This window comes from Lactuca serriola, chromosome 1 (genome assembly GCF_051521515.1).
Source record: "Lactuca serriola cultivar US96UC23 chromosome 1, Lser_US96UC23_V15, whole genome shotgun sequence".
Classification (NCBI taxonomy): Eukaryota; Viridiplantae; Streptophyta; class Magnoliopsida; order Asterales; family Asteraceae; genus Lactuca; species Lactuca serriola.
The window spans coordinates 97,429,492-97,446,822 of record NC_136408.1 but is presented as its reverse complement, the minus strand read 5'-3'; the positions used below and the strand labels follow the sequence as shown (position 1 = coordinate 97,446,822).

Sequence of the window (17,331 nt, the reverse complement as noted above, 5' to 3'; positions counted from 1 at the left end):
TGCACGCTCTCGATTTAACGATTAATACAACTTTCGTTTAGACCTCTTAGGCTAAAAAGCAAGTTATAAAAAATCACATTTTACGGTACGCAGAGTTGTGTCGGTTTAATCGCGAAACTTCGAAGAAACATAACTTCTTCATACGAAGTCGGATTTTAGCGTTGTTTATATGTACGGAACCCTTGTCACATACATTATAACTTTGGTTAAGTTTATTTAACCTAAATAACCCTCTATCAAAAGTCATTTTTACGCTTATTATCTATAAATTGACTAGCCCGAATCTGCGGGCGTTACACAAAGTCAGATTTAGGCGTTCTTTATACTCATAGTTTCGTATTGACATCCAATACTTCTTTCATGATGATTACTTCGTCTAAAAATGTATATATTTCTACTTCGAATTTTATGACAAACATTTTATATTAAAATATACAGTAGAACGAAAACAATGTGTTACAAAAACCAGAACCAAAATCATAACCATATTTATATAAAGCCTAAAAAGAAACATGGGTTATTGCTTTTTCAGATAAGTAGAAACAATATAATAAAACCATGGATAAATCATCGAAGAGCTTAAGTTCATAATCCACAATTCTATCGACATCTGTTATTTGCTTGTTGCCCATGATCAGGTCCAACTCTCCGTATCTCGACTTTCTACTTCCTTTTAGTCCATGCACATTAGTACAAATGTAAGTCCTACATGTTGTGTCTAATACGCATGAATTAGAAGTAAGAGTACCATGGATTTCAATCATAAATATAGATTAACTATTATACCCCATGGTATTGAGCTTCTTCAACTCCACTAGATATCTCAGACAGTTACGCTTCCAGTATCCAATCTTCTTGCAATGGAATCAAATCGCATCCTCAAGATTCTTTAGAGTTGGTTGGACTAAATTTGCCATTCCTTTTTCACTTATAGGAGTTCGAACTCTTTTTTTATTTGTCTTTAACTGATTGCTAGTATGTGAGTAATTGAGTTTGGGTGTTTGGACTTGGTATTATTGGACTCTATGGTCTTTAGCATGTCATATAATACATCATAGAATGTTCCAAATGTTTCCATACCTAAGTTTATAATAAACTAATTATTTGAACTAGTCAGTGCGTTGAGGATTGTATATGTAGCCAACTAGTAACTTAATGGAAATCCTAGATGCTACAATCGGTCGATGTATGCCTTCATTTTCAAGACATGAACACTAACACTTCATGCCTCTTATAACTTTCAACCTATCAAGTGTCGAATCCAACAAGTAATAAGGGTATAAAAATACTGCTAGTTATATCGATGTATAGTATAGTCGAAGCAAGGGTCATATCTATAGGGACACAACAATCATAAAATACCTTTTTACACAAGGTAGAAGACACTTTTATTAAATAGAAAGAAACTATATCAAATGTAGCATAAAAGAAAGCAAAGACAATTTTTTTAAGAAAAAATAGATTTTAAGACAATTTTGGTTCTATGTTCGATTAAACTAGATGCAATTGATCATGGATTTATGTTTATAGAATTTTAACATAAGTTGGTACTACATAATATTAACAATCTCTAATATCACTTTACTTGTGAAATTATCCAATTAAAAACAAACTCTTTGATTAAACATAACTTAAATAACCATAATCCAAACAAGTTCTTAAATTTTGATTGAAAAGTCACATTAAGTGGGTGTTTGGGATTGCTTCTTAAAATAGCTTATTAGCTTTTTGGAAAGCTAATAAGCTACAAAAGTGTTTGAGTATTTAAAAATAGTTTTTGAAACAACTTTTTGGAGCTTTTTACCTAGGCAAAATATGGAGCATTCTAAAAGTTAGAAAATCCTAGCTTTTCAGTTTTTTCTATAAACAACTTTTAAAAACTTAGTTTCTTACCCAAAAAAAAGCTAAGCCAAATACTTTTTAAAACCAACATATTGACTTTTTAGCTTTTCCTACCACAATCTTATTAAAACCAACTTAATGACTTTTTAGTTTTTCCTACTATAAAGTTAATTCAAACACTTTTAAAAAACTGGTTTTCCAAAAAGCCATAAGCCAATAAGCATTTTTTTTAAAACACTTTTGTGATAAAAAAAACCCGTAACTCAAACACACCCTAAATTTCTTACAAGTTTTCTCAACAATACTTAACACTTCTCATAATATTGAAAGCGTAAAAGCATGTGAATCTATGTTTACAATGATTTACATCCTAAGTTAAGAACCAATCATTATTTGTTACTTATATTAATTTATAAGACAATTATGGATCATTGCGAACTTTACTTAAATTAAACTATTTCATGAGAAAAGAATAAATTCAAGCACTTTCTTAAAACCATAAAGTAACTCACTACATAAAAACTAAGTCTAAAACCTCAATCCAATAGAATCAATTACACATAATCAAATTACAAATTAGAACCGAAAATGGTTTAGCTGATCATGGCTAAAAAGATAAGTTATAGATATGCAACTAATAAAGTATTTGACAGATCTAGTGACAAAAATATCGATATGTCTCCAAAACGTGTTTTCAACATTTTAATGCTCGAAAATTCGACCAAAATTGTTTTTTACTATTTTGACTTTTGTTGACTTTTTTACCCCGACTCGACCAAGTAAACAAATTTTTGTATCGAGGTATGCTTTGATAGACTCGAACGAGACCAATCCTAGGCCAAGACTGACTCAGCCATGTAGTCTTATAAATTTGTCTGAATCTTTAATTTTTTCAACATTTTCAATTCAACTTCGATCTTTATGATATTTGGCAACAATTCCCTAATGGCATCCTAAGAGTGTTCCAAGCTTCGAACCACCTGAAAACCAACGAAAAAAATATGTAAATCAAAAGGTTCCACAAATCTAGATAAAAATCTTGAAATGTATAAAATTCCTAATATTTAAAGACTAAGAGTGATGTAAATTCATAAAATATATGCTCTAAAAGATGCATAAAAATGCATCTAACACAACTTATAAGAACTCTTATGGTGTGAACATGCCATTTCATAACTTACTCTTGGAACATGTACTTAAGTTGGTGAATAATGTCGAACATAACAAGATTTTCAAAGTTTTGTTAGAGCTCTTGAATCATGGTCACCAAGATAAGGCAACCCACCTCATTTGACTTGTTGACACATACTGCATGATCGTCTTTGTTAGACCTTGCATTACCTAGAGGAGCATCATGGATAGCCTCTTCAAATGACACAGGTCTTCTTTTGAAACTTGAGCATAATTATCAAATTTCAATAGTAGTAAAGAAAATTTGAGCCATTTAGTTTATTCTTAAAGAGGATAGTTAGTGGTGAAAAAAATTGATGCGGGAGAGTTTGTATTTGTAGACATCTATAAATGTAGAGATTTAAATAAGTGATATGATAATGATCCTTAATAAAGTTAGTTACCCAAATTGTTTTAATAACGCTAAGATTCATATTTCAAGTTTAGTTACAAAAAAGTATTCTATAATAGTAAAAAGAAGCTATTTAACTAGGTTACCATTTATCCATTTCAATCTCTATAAAACTCGTAGAGAAAATCTTAGGCTCCGTTTGATATGCATATTTCCAAGTTTAAACAGATCTTTCTGGCTGAATGGACCAGAAAGACTGTTTGATTTGCACCAAAGTAGGGGTCTTTCCCGGTAAGATATGTCTTTCCCAGAAAGCCCCAAAATCATATCTTTCTGGCTGAATGGGCTGGAAAGACAATTATACACCAAACACTGCCTCTTTCTTTCTTTATTGGATTATTAAATTTTTTAAATAACTTTTTTTAAATTTATTTTTTATTGAATTATTACTTTTTTTTATCATTCAGCACAGTCAATCAGATGTACAATCAAACAGTATGGTTTCTTTCCCAGTCAAAAAACTTTCCCAGACAGCACTTTACCAGACAACACTTTCCCAGACAGAAGCTATCAAACGGGACCTTAGATTAGTATGAGATTCATCGAGATCCACTATGTAATTTGGCATTTTTAATCCATACCACACTTATCTTCTTTTATGACAAGTTTATCATGGATCACAAGTCAAGATAGTAAATGGACCATAAAAAACATGTGATATCCAACCCACGACTCTCAGGTATCACAAGCATGACATCACTTCCCAACCAATGTGTTTAGATTTTCCAGTTTTCATGCCAAAAGACTACTAATTCAACTATTTTATTTCAACATGGATAGCATGATATTTACATTAATTTTTTTTTTATTTAAAATATTCTAACTTTTACTTTTTTAACAAACATAATTTTTAAACAAATTGTAAAACTCATTTATAAAACCAATTTTATAATTATCAACATTAATATGAAAATATAGTTTGTTAACTCATTAACAATTATTCTGCTTTAATTTTAAATCAAACATTTCTAACATGCAAAACCTAGACACATAATAAAATAACAAACACACCCACACATGCAATTAATGATAACAATCAAGGTAAGAACTTTTTACATTCAAAAGCTTCCGGTGTTAATGAAGACTCTGAATCTAGGATCTCAACCTCAACAAATGCTTGGTCTCCAAGTTTCTTCTTCTTGAATACACACTAAAATGCCACAAAATCACTTCAAAGCTCAAGAACACTCAAAGGGGGTGAACTAGGGTTAGAAGGGATGTAATGAACAGTGGAGGTTGATGAGGGTGAGTGTCCAAAGGTCATAATGTTATTTAAATATGGCTCATGCCCTAAAAATTAGGGTTTAGTCTTTGGCTACATATGCCCTACGTACACCACGTACGCCCAGCGTACGTGGCTAAGCTCCCCGATCCAAAAGCGCATATGTACGCTAGGAGTACCTAAATGTACACCTAGCGTACAAGGGGACCTTTTCGCAAAAAAATTTAACTTCAAGAACCAAAGAGGAAAATACTTGGAATTGAATGTTACATGTGGCATTTTTGTGAATATGATATTAACTTAACAAAGGTTGAGTTGTTATTGGGATTAGAGTTATAGGTTATTAGTTGTTGGTCCCATGGACGACGTCAATGATGTAACCAAGTCTTGGAGGGGGAGGCTTGGTGTGAGAGATATTAAGTGGTAGAGCCTTCTTGCTTGAGTTAGATACATTAAGACTTGTTGATCACAAAGAAAAAGATACAATCAACCTTAATCTGGGGGTGTCCCAAGATTACGCTCTAGCGCCTAAGTTTGGGATATATTACTCGAGAAAAAGTATGAGAGCTATAAATAGAAATTGGTAGTGTGATATTACTTGGTGATACCTTATATGAAAGAGGTGTTTATAGTATTGATAAGGTGATAAGGTACTATTTATGTGCCTCCATCGTGTACGTTTTTTTTGCAGGCGATCATATAGATGGTAAACGACCCTTTTCTAGAATTGGCCGAGACACTTTTGACTTGGCCAAGACACTTTTGACGCCTTCGACGAGTTCCGAACTTAGTTGTTGTTGCTCTCTTAGTCATATTGTGAAATTATTCGTGCATGAGTGAGGGTGCTTTTTAGTATATGGCCTATTATTATAAAGATATAAGTGCAATGAAATTGTTTAAATGAGACTCATTTATAAATCTATAAAAGTTTTATAGCAAATGGTATATATTTATAGATCATAAAAGTTTATGCAAATGTGGTGTTGCATCACATGGCACCAGGACGTGCCACTTTTCTAGAATTCTAAATGAGGTCAAACATGGTTGATAGCGTTCGTGATTAATTCTAATTGTGTGAAAGTCGCCCTAAATATATATTGTGAATTCACACATGTTTATGTTTAGTGCAATACAAATCAATTAATCAAACCGTTTTTCTGAAGTTGCCTCCCTTTAACGAATTTACCAACATAAACCAAATAAATTATACAATTACTATTTATAATTTAATTCAGCATGTTATGTTTATTTCTTTGAAAAATTCTTTAATTTGCCTTCAAAATGACTAGTGTCCACAATTTTTTTTTTCCAGTTAAAAAAGCAATTTCTATTCTAGAAGACTTTGAACAACAAAACAATATTAATAAACATCAAAATATATTTTCTTCATTTCAGATATACACACAATTGTATTTAACAATAAAAACGATGACGGCGATGAGAAGTTTGTTTGTTGTCATGTTGTGAACGTTTGATATTTTAGTTATTTAGTAAGTTTATAATCCTCATTTCCACCTGTTTTTTACATAATGTATCATTAGTTCATTAGTTGCTATATAGTTGTTTGAAAAGATAAACTACACTAAAGATACAAAAATAAGTTCTAATGCAAAATTAAAAATAAATAAATCATATTATTCGTTTCATTGACTTAAGAAAAGATCCAACTCATATATCTACATTGGGAGAGTATCTCTTATTTAAAAGGTTCAACATCATATTTTTAATTTTGTTTTAAAATAATTTGTACACTATAATAATATATAGATGAAATGTACATCTTAATAGTTATATAGTATGATGTATTTCCATATTAACAAAACAATCGAACTAAACAAATGATATATGTCGATGTGACTATAAAATACATCCAAATCTATAAATACATCTTATAAATGTCTCATATGTTTTCTACAAGTTAATATATTTTTTTTCTTATCCTATGAACGTTGTGAACAAAAGTCGAAGAAATATAAAGATATAATATACAATATTGTAAAATAATTGTCTATAAATAATAAAAAAAAGTTTATTAAAATGTTGTAAAATCTATTTCTACCTATCATATACTAAAATTTGCAATATCTTAATTTCATCTTTTCTTAATGTACAAACAAACATATGAATTCCAAATTATATGAAGCTTTAATGAACCATATTTTAATGACATGAAAGTATATATATGTGTATTATTTTTTTCCAAAGGAGTGCTTTACGACAGTGGTAACAAAAAGGCATAACGGAAATAAAAAATAATTTGGGTGGAAATTGTTTCTGGATCATGATACAGTCGATCCTCTTCTTCTTCTTCTTCAAAACAATCCATCATCTCCCTACTCCTTTTCTCCGACTCAGACGCCGTCCACCTACCGCCGCCGTGTTCGCCACCATCTCCACCGACAAATAGAAAGCCTACTGTCTGATTTCCTGTTTTATCTTTTTCTATTTTATCAAACTATCTGCTTCGATTTGCCGCCAGTCAATCCGCGCCTGTTCGACGATCAACTGGCGATCGCATCATTTGGTACTTCCTCCCCCCTTTTTCTTATGTTACGATGCTTTTCTGTACTTGATCTGCTTGCCTGGGAATCCATTTCACATCTCATCGTAAAATTCATGCCCGAATCTTTGTTTTTCTTTGTAATGTAATTTCTAATTCGGATGTTTTTGTTCAAACTTTTCAAAATTAGGAGCGTATCTCTAGCTTCTTCGTATATACTCCCTGGAAATTTGATTTGTGCGTTTGAATTTTGAACTCATGATGTTTAGGTCATGGTTTTATCGGAAAACCTATGTTACAAAACTTGTCTTGAAGACGATTCAGTCGATAGTTCTGTTTCCAATGTTCGATTATATATATTCCAGAGTGTAATTTCTGGTCATGGAGACAAATTAGAAGGTTTTGCGATTGATTGATTTGCACAAACTTAAAATCCGAATGCTTTCTCATACAATTGATGCTTCCATACATATATTAATCATATAAATCAACATTCAACAGGTTTTTCTTGGATTATAAACATATGAATCACTTCTATCTCCCATTTCCTTTACAGCTAAGGTGAAATTTGGATTGCCACTGTCTTTTACATTCAGTTCTTTTCGCACTGTAAAAGGCATGCAGAACAGTGGCAGTCTTCCCAAGAGCAATTCCTTAAAAACCCCTCAACAATCACTTCGTCGCCTCAACTTTTGCTCTCAAATATCAACTGGTCAACAAACTTCTCCTGTTGTGTTCCCTGAAAAACGTACAAAAGGAAAAGTTTCAAAACGAAGCGATGTCAGTGCCAACAACAATGATTCCAAGAATTCAAAGAGGGAAGAACACAAGATTGATATTGGAGATGAACAATCTGACTTACTGGGATACGAGGTCATTTCTGGAAAGCTAGTTTTAGACAAAAGAAAGACCATCAAAGCTACTGATTCACAAAACTCAACAGAAACCTCACACCTGGATTCCATTGATGCTAAACTAACAAGCAGAGCTTTGGTTTGGGGTTCTCATGTTTTAACCCTTGATGATGTCATTTCAGTAAGTTCAATTCTTTCTTTCAGATTCTAGAAGCTTTTGTTTTCGTGCAATTTGAAGGGAATAGCAATGCAATTTACTCTCCTTACCAATATGAGCAATGCACTTCATCTTTTACCAATAACAGCAACATAATTATACTTTTCTAACAATCAATGATTATTATGACAGGTGTCATACAGCTATGGGATGAGACATTTTATAGTACATTCATACCCTATAAAAAAGCGATCCTACAGTCTTTCTTGTTTCTTGAAATCTGGAAGAAGTAGGAAAGATTTTTGCTTTTTAGCTTCTACATCAGATGAAGCTTTTCAATGGGTTACAGGGTTTGCAGATCAGCATTGTTTTGTGAATTGTTCACCTCACCCTATGGTATCTTCAAAGAAACAAGATTCTGAAATATTGGCTACTGATTTTTCTTATAGACATATTAAAAGTAAAAGTCCACCTAGGATGCTTGTTATCTTAAATCCTAGGTCTGGACGTGGTCGCTCCAGTAAAGTTTTTCACAATTTGGTTGAACCTATATTTAAGGTATTTTTTTATTTATAACCTTTAATCTTTTCCAACAACATTTTATATTAGACTTTTACTTAATTGACATTTCTTTTCTTTACTTAACAGCTTGCAGGGTTTAAGCTTGAGGTGGTGAAGACAACGTCTGCAGGCCATGCTAGAAATCTAGCTTTCAGTGTTGATTTCAGTACTTGTCCTGATGGTATGCATTTTATGAAATTGCCCTTTTTTTTAATTGGAGAATAGTTTGTTAATCTTTAAGCTTTCATTATACCAGGAATTATATGTGTGGGAGGCGATGGAATTGTGAATGAGGTTTGTATAGCTTTTAATTTGAAATGAATAGATATTTATTTATATTAAAGTTTATAAAATGTTATTGATTTTGCAGGTTTTGAATGGTCTTCTTTGTAGAGATAATCAGAAAGAAGCTATTTCAATTCCAATTGGAATCATTCCTGCTGGCTCTGATAATTCTTTAGTGTGGACTGTTCTTGGAGTTAGGGATCCAGTTTCTGCTGCTTTAGCTATAGTCAAGGTAATAATAATATATCATCATTATTATTAATTTATTATTATTATTATTTAAAGAATTACACAATTCAGAAAACAAATGTCTAAAAAATTAGGCAGCCTTAAGGTTTGTTAATGGAATCACAAAGGAATGGAATCAGTCATTCATTACATTCCAATTCCATTATCATGTTTGGTTGACTTGAAAGAATCGAATGAGTCATTTATCTACAATAAGAAACTAACTAAAATTAAATCGATAAGTAAAGAAAGAAAATGTTATTCTATAAAAATAAACTTTAATCGAATAAAAATATACTTTTATTATCCAGGGTGGTCTCACTGCTACAGATGTATTTGCTGTCGAATGGATTCAAACCGGTGTCATTCATTTTGGAATGACCGTTTCTTACTTTGGATTTGTTAGTGATGGTAATTCCCAATTCCTTTCCCTTTAATCCCATCTTGGAATCACACAAAAAGACATGACATGACAGACTGTACTGTATTGTTACATGACATGACATATCAGACTATATTGTGACATGACATGACATATCAGACTGTATTGACATGACATGACATAACAGACTGTATTGTATTGTGATATGACATGACATAACAGGCTATACTGTATTTGATTGTTAAACAGTATTGGAACTTTCGGAAAGATACCAAAAGCGATTCGGTCCGCTCCGTTACTTTGTGGCGGGAGTTCTGAAATTCCTCTGCTTACCAAAATACACGTACGAACTCGAATACCTCCCGGCATCCAAACAAAAATCGGATCTCGAAAGAAAAATATTAGCTGAGAAAGACACAGTCGACATGTCAGACTTATACACAGACATCATGAAAAGATCCGAAGGAGGTGGAATCCCACGCGCCTCATCTCTCTCAAGCATCGACTCCATCATGACACCCGGGCGGACCCCACTCGAACCAACCACCGAACCCTCCGATTACGTCCGAGCCATTGACCAAAAGTCAAAGCGGTTATCCTCAGGTCGACCCAACGTGACCTCCGAACCCGAAGTCATCCAAACCTCATCCACCCCGAACTGGCCGCGAACCCGGTCAAAGTCCCGGGCGGATAAAGGGTGGAGCGGGTTGACCGACCCGACCCGGTCTTCATGGGGGAATTTAGGGGGAAACGACAAGGAAGATATTTCGTCTACGATGTCGGATCCGGGTCCCATTTGGGATACGGAGCCAAAGTGGGACACGGAGCCGAACGCGAATAATTGGGAGATGGAAAATCCGATACAGTTGCCGGGCCCTGGCCCTGTTATGGGTGTGGGCCCGGCAACTGAGACCGGGGTTGGGGTTGGGGTTGTGTTGGATTTGGAGGAGAATTGGGTTGTGAAAAAAGGAAAGTTTTTGGGGATTCTTGTGTGTAATCATTCGTGTAAAACGGTTCAATCTTTGAGTTCTCAAGTGGTGGCACCGAAAGCCGAACACGACGACAACACGTTGGATTTGTTGTTGGTTCATGGGAGTGGGCGGTTAAGGTTGTTGAGATTCTTCTTGCTTCTTCAAATGGGACGGCATCTTTCGCTTCCTTATGTTGAATACATCAAGGTTACAAAAAAAAAAATAGATTTTTAAAAGTATAATGTCGTGATACTGACAGACTGACACTGATACTGATACTGATGTTGTAGGTTAAGTCGGTGAAGCTGAAGCCAGGAAAGAGTACGCACAATGGATGTGGGATTGACGGGGAGCTTTTTAGGGTGTCGGGGCAAGTTGTGTCGTCGTTACTTCCGGATCAATGTAGGCTGATTGGTCGTGCTCCGAGTAGTAGTGTGAAAGGACTATAATGCCCTTTTGCAATGTTTGGGACCGGTGTTACATATATATGAGGTGACTGTATAATCTTCTGGCTGTTATTGGTTTGAATTCTTCTTGTTGATTTTTTGTTTGTTTGTTAGTATTTTGGTCTTTTATATATATATAATATATAATATATCGTATAAATATATATATACATTTGTATCTATTGGTGCCTAGAGTGCAATCTTTTTTTTTTATGGATGGAAATCGATATTTTGGAGTTTATTTGAATTGGTTGATGTGGATGTGTATTGTAAAGCATTTGTAGAGTTTTTAGTGTTATTATTGTTTTCAGTTGTTGGCTGTTTTTTCTTTTTTCTTCAAAGATTGTTGGGATTGAGTAAATTGTTTTACAATTTTTTTTTTTTTTAAATTTTGTAATAAATTATAGGGAAACTTCCATAAAAACCATGATGGATTTTTTTTAACCTTTAAAAAAATCACTACATAGAACTTTTTATAAACAGAGAGTTTGAAAAGTGTTTTGCGTCACTTGAAATTTTTCTTCTCGATTTAACCATCAAAAGTTAATTTTTTTTATTTATTAATTTATAAAGAAACCATTTTCATCGAAAAAAATAATCTTAGTTATTTGTAACTCACTGATGGAAATAATATGAAATGGTTTCTTTCAAAAAATACAAACTATAGGTGATTAAACTAATAAAAATCATTCAGTGTTGAACCAAAAAAACAAAAACAAAACTACAATGGGTTTTTATAGAATTTGGTCTAAATTACAGCACAAATTCCATAGAAACAATAATAGTTTCCTCGTAATGATTGTAAAATGCAACTGGAAGAATATTAATATGGTTAAGGGTAATTTTTTTTTTCTTTCCAAACTATAGTTGTAAATTATAAAGAAAAAAAATATAATTTATAAAGAACCAATTTTAATAATATTTTTTTATAAAATTCAAGGTTTCGTGTAGTAGCCTTTAAAAAAAACTCAAAAGTTTCGGTAGCTAGTTAGAAATATGTTTTTTAGTAGTTGAACCTTTTTCTTAAATTATAATAGTATTTTTATAGAATTTGACATGCATTATATAAAGTTAACTACCTAATACAATGGATCACATGAGTCTTTAGGCAAGATGTTAGGCAAGATATGTATTAGAAAACTTAAAAATGAGTTTGGGTCGATACATATTATTTTTCATTTTGATTAATCAATTTTCTGTTGGTTTTTTAGAATTTTTTTATCAATAACTATTAAATTTCATATGATTATAAATATTATTTTATTAAAATAACATTCAAATTTTATATTAGTATAGTTTTAGATTATGTGGATCCATTCTGACTATATCGTTTTGTCATCTTTATTGCCTAACAACGAGATGAAACAAATACCTAAACGACAAACTTTACATGGCAAAATACTTGATGGAATTTAACAAATAATCTATGATTTGAACATCTAAAACTTGTATCTTCATATTGATTTGAATTAAGTAGTTCTTATTTTTGTCAAAACTTTTAAAAAGAAAAAGGAAATTAAGTGGGGAGGCTTGAAAACGGAGGAAGAGGTGTATGAAGGTGATTTGATGACATTTTTAGATCAATATTAGATATCCGGTATGCTATAATCTTAGAGAAGATCCAATTAAAGTTTATTATAGTTGGAATATTTTATATTAATTCACAAAATCATTTTTGTCATAGTAACTACTTGCATCATGCTTATCAAAATCTAATCATTTGGTTGGTAACTTACGTCATGCTAAATAAAAATTCTAATTATTTTAACCAAGAAATATTAAATAATTTTCATGTTATATAAGACCATTCACATTAACTTTTGCAATCATAATTCACATTGTAATTACAAAACTTTATTATAATGGACTTCATTGACACATCAACAACTCAACATCAACAACTAATAATATATAAAAATAACAAATTCAAGATTTAAAGGTATATGTATCCAACTAAATTGTTTAATAATTGCTTTTGGTGAGTTTTTATATTTAAATACGAGTTTTAAAAATAATGCTATAATATTAAATAATTTAAACAGGATAATCAGTTATTAGATATGATGGTGTAATAATGTTTTGAGGTGTTTTTGTTGTTTAAAATGTTAATAAACACTTTTGAATGTGTTTTTTTTATAAATTATAATGGAACATATTTTCAGAAATATATTATCTTTTTGTTAATTATTTTATTCAGTGTTTTAATAGGCATTAAACACAAAAATCATTATATGTTAATATCACATCCTATTATGGTTGGATTTAATCTACTGTGTAATTTTAACATTCCATCTCATTTAACTACATATTATCAAATTGTGTGATAATCTTAGAAGCGTTGAACTTATAAGTACCTTTATTTGTTTCGGATTACCTTTATGTAACATATTAAAAAGTACATTTTCTAACAAAAATACATTTTGGAAGAGATATACTAGACAAAAGTTTATATTCTTGATTTAGAAAATTCTCCTTTAAATTATATACCAAACTATTGAGTTTGAAATCTAACATGGTACGATTTTGGACCAATAATCATTTATCTAAATTAAAAATAATTGGATTATTTATTTAGGGAGAATTCCGTACATTTCATTGTTAAAAATCAACTATTATATTTACCTATCAAAAAAATTTAATATTATATTTATCCTTATAAATTTTAAAATACTAAAAAAATCAAAATATTTTTTTTAACATTTTATAATAAATATAAATTAGTTTTAGTAATAGACTATTATACTTCTCATATATTTCTTATCATTCATTGATTGATTGAACTTCAAAATTTTATCTATAAAAAATTGATTATGATGATTTTTGAAACAAAACCAAATGCTCAATGTGTTTGTGAGGGATCGCAAAACAGTCTGATTAATCAAAATTATGTATGCAACTTTTTTGCTTTGAATTTTGGTAGCGTTAAATCCTACTAAAAAAAATAATGAATTAAATGTCTAGTGAATCCAATCTTTCTTAAATAATTAACAATATAAGTAATTTTCTTAGATGAAGGGTTCAACACAACCGAATTATATGACTTAACCACATAACTATACATATATGTTTCTAAACATAGGTAAGTTCATAACCAAACATACATGTTTATGTTTGAATATATGTATGTTCATGTTTGGACATATGTATGTTAAGTTAAATATACTAATGTTCAAGCATAAACATGTGTGATGATATGGTTAGTGATGTGTATGAAACAAACTAGTTTTATCCTACTTTTTTTAAAATATAAATTAGACACACAAAAGACAGTGGACCTGTCAATTGGTGGTATAGTTGAATAAGCAGGGTATCGAACTCAGGGAACGGTAATTAAACTAATAACTAGAATTAACTAAAACAAGTAATAAAAGTAAAAGAGTTTCTCTAGTTTTGCAAGACTAGAAACTTAGATAAACTAACTAACACACAAATTAAATAGCTAACAGCTAAAACAAGTGAAAATCAACTATAATTCAATAATAAGAAGACTTATGTTTAGGTTCGGTTTATCTACTCCTATGGTTGTTTTATGGCAAGTGTAATGGATTAATTGTTATTGGCTACCGATTAAAGTGATTACGTTCACATTCGTTATTATCAATCCTTAGAAAACATATCAATTCAAACAATGGCCAGTTGATTAAACTAATAAATTTCCTAGTTAATTATTCGGGTTACATAAGACTTGTAGTGGTTAATTAAATTAGTCGTTCAATTAACCTCTTGTTGATGGTTTATCATACAAGCTCACACATTAATTTACCCATTCTCTAGTTAATCATAGTTTCACATTCGTTATTCCTAGGCACATAACAATGCTTTCACATAAATCACATGAGATAAACAATTAAGAGATGCTCATGCAGCTTAATCACTTGATAATTAACAGAAAATAGTTATGGTTAATGCATAAGGTTCTTTAACAAGCTTAATGCAACTAAATTCACCAATAAATAATTAATCCAACCACAAATCAATCCATAGTTGTAAATTTTCCTACCCTAAACAGAAGATATAAAGTTTAGCTCATGATTGTAGCAGTAAGCAACTCAAAAACGATGTCTAGTAGTTTAAACATGATTAAAACAATAGATAAAGTGAAGAGTAAACTTATGTTGCCTTTAATCTTATTAGAATTGAAAACTAGGGTTGACTTTCACGATTTCTAGAGCTCCAGCAGCCTTCCTAGTCACAAGGTAATCCCCCAAAAATCCTGAGAGGGTTTTGTTTCGGAATTTGTCCTCTATTTATAGTTTTCAGAAAACAGAGGCTACTCGTCGAGTAGCCAACCGACTCGCCGAGTCCCCTTGTAGAATCTGTGTACGGTAAGGACTTTATGTATTGCTTCGCGAACATTCGTAGACGTCCAAACTCGCCGAGTCCTTCAGGATTTGGCTCTTTTTTCTTCTTTCTTCAATTCCCGATCTTCCGATCACATTTCCTACTTCTTTTTGCTTCCAAGCATATCTTTTGGACTGAAAATACAATTTAAACACAATTAAGTACCTTTTGTCCATAATCTGCAAATAATTAGCTAATAAATAATAAAAAACTATACTAAATATATAACTAAATATGCACATATCAAAATACCCCACACTTGACTTTTGCTTGCCCCCAAGCAAAACAGAATTTTAGCACACTAATATCATATAAGACAATCCTAATTGAACCCAACCATTATGCCAAGACCGCAACACATGCATTTGTATCTAAAATTTTTCCTAAGGACTCCCCCTCGGTTCTAAATACTTACAATCCTCATAAACACTCGCCCACTTCTTTTGAACAATGCTCATTTTATGCATCCCTCCGAATCCATCCGTAGAAAACTTCCTAACCTCAAAGTATTTTTGGTTAAGCAACCCAAGCATACATAATCTAGACAATTACAAATTTTCGATACCACTATAGAGCTTATTGGAATTCTTCACTTCTTTGATAATTTAATCTTGATTTCTTTGAATTCACCACTTTTTTGATTTTTGGTATCTTCAACTTTTGAACTTCTTTAGAATTTTGATCTTTTGATCTTCATACTTTGATTGCTCCAAAAATTCTTACAACTTTTCTTGTAATTCTCTCTCTCTCTCTCTCTCTCTCTCCCCCTCTCTATCTCTCTTTTTTTAACATGTAACTCACTTTTTTTCACTCAAATCCTACATGCTTAAGCAGAGGCACTCAACTTCAACCTTTATTGGTTAAAGATAGAAATTTTCCTGGATACATTTCAAGTATACGATGCTAAACTTATTGCATCCCTCAAACTAAGTGAGGTTGTGTTTTTGTCTCATGATTTCACTAGAATAAAGGGGGCCACAAATGCACTATAACATGTATAGGCTCAACTAAACACTTGGGTTCTCAAGGATCATCAAACACAATACTAGCATGATTTCCTAATTGCTTTTACCAAAATTTTCTAAATTAACCCTAGCAATTTTAATGCAAAATTTTTAAAAATTAACTAAAAAATTTTCGAAATTTTTGAAATTTAACCAAAATTTCAACTTATGTAACCAACCCCCTACCCCACACTTAGTTTATGTAATGTCCCCATTGCATGTTATGCATAGAAATAACAAAATAAAGAGAGAATTAGAACAAACTCCCTTGGGATAGTAGTAGCGAGATTGATATTTCTTCATGAAAAACTCCATCTTTAATTGACTTTAGGCATGGGAACAACTCATCCACGCCTTGGGTGTCAAATCTTGTGTGGTACAGCTCAAAATATGCAGGAAAATAGTCTCGAAAATCTTCAGGAATTAACCTTAAAAGAGTATGAGTAAGGCCCTTTATCAAATGTGGTGAAAATGTAAGCCTTGGGAATGTAATACTGAGTGACTCGTCGAGTAAATATGGCAACTCAGCGAGTAGAAGTGTTTCTAGCTGGAAAAGTTGCAGAATTGCAAAGGGACTCGTCGAGTCCAAAATATGCACTCGGCGAGTACGACGCTGATTGGAAAGATAAGTCTTCTGCTTTGAATCCGTTTCTGATGGGTTTGGTAATGGCAATTTAATATCCATCCTTCAGTTTTCTTCAATAAATGACACTCTTTTAACCCTCTTTACTAACGGACTTGACCTTAAACTCAAAACTTCCACATCCTTATCTAGACTTGACTCTCATTTTAGCTTTGACATTGAGACTCTCGCATGCATCCTAACTTCAATCTGAAAAGATAAGAACAACACAAGTGATAGATAACAATAAACCAAATCCTATTTAAACCTAGTACTAAAAGTTCAAAACACACAAAACAAATAAAAACAAAAAATAGTTTTCAAAACAACCAAA

At 31.7% G+C, this 17,331-nt stretch overlaps 1 protein-coding gene across 2 annotated transcripts; it reads left to right on the top strand.

Annotated features, from left to right (window-relative positions):
- Positions 1 to 6,854: 6,854 nt before the first annotated feature.
- Positions 6,855 to 11,277, top strand: LCBK1 (long-chain base (LCB) kinase 1). 2 transcript variants are annotated; one of them, XM_079033583.1, is made up of 9 exons: positions 6,855 to 7,170; positions 7,703 to 8,181; positions 8,350 to 8,715; positions 8,806 to 8,899; positions 8,975 to 9,012; positions 9,089 to 9,235; positions 9,543 to 9,642; positions 9,863 to 10,791; positions 10,875 to 11,277. In XM_079033583.1, the coding sequence occupies exons 2-9, from the start codon at positions 7,765 to 7,767 to the stop codon at positions 11,031 to 11,033; spliced, it is 2,250 nt and encodes a 749-aa protein (XP_078889709.1). In that variant the 5' UTR covers positions 6,855 to 7,170; positions 7,703 to 7,764; the 3' UTR covers positions 11,034 to 11,277. The 2 variants fall into 2 exon arrangements, with proteins under 2 accessions (XP_078889709.1, XP_078889711.1); XM_079033585.1 differs by having other exon boundaries at positions 7,648 to 8,181.
- Positions 11,278 to 17,331: the final 6,054 nt, after the last annotated feature.

What these genes read in the sequence shown, in the direction of transcription:
- LCBK1 (XM_079033583.1), top strand. Translation starts at nt 7,765, where the DNA reads ATGCAGAACAGTGGCAGTCTTCCCAAGAGCAATTCCTTAAAAACCCCT. An exon ending in TGGTTGAACCTATATTTAAG is followed by an intron (nt 8,716 to 8,805) that starts GTATTTTTTTAT and finishes TTTACTTAACAG; the next exon opens with CTTGCAGGGTTTAAGCTTGA. An exon ending in TTTCAGTACTTGTCCTGATG is followed by an intron (nt 8,900 to 8,974) that starts GTATGCATTTTA and finishes TCATTATACCAG; the next exon opens with GAATTATATGTGTGGGAGGC.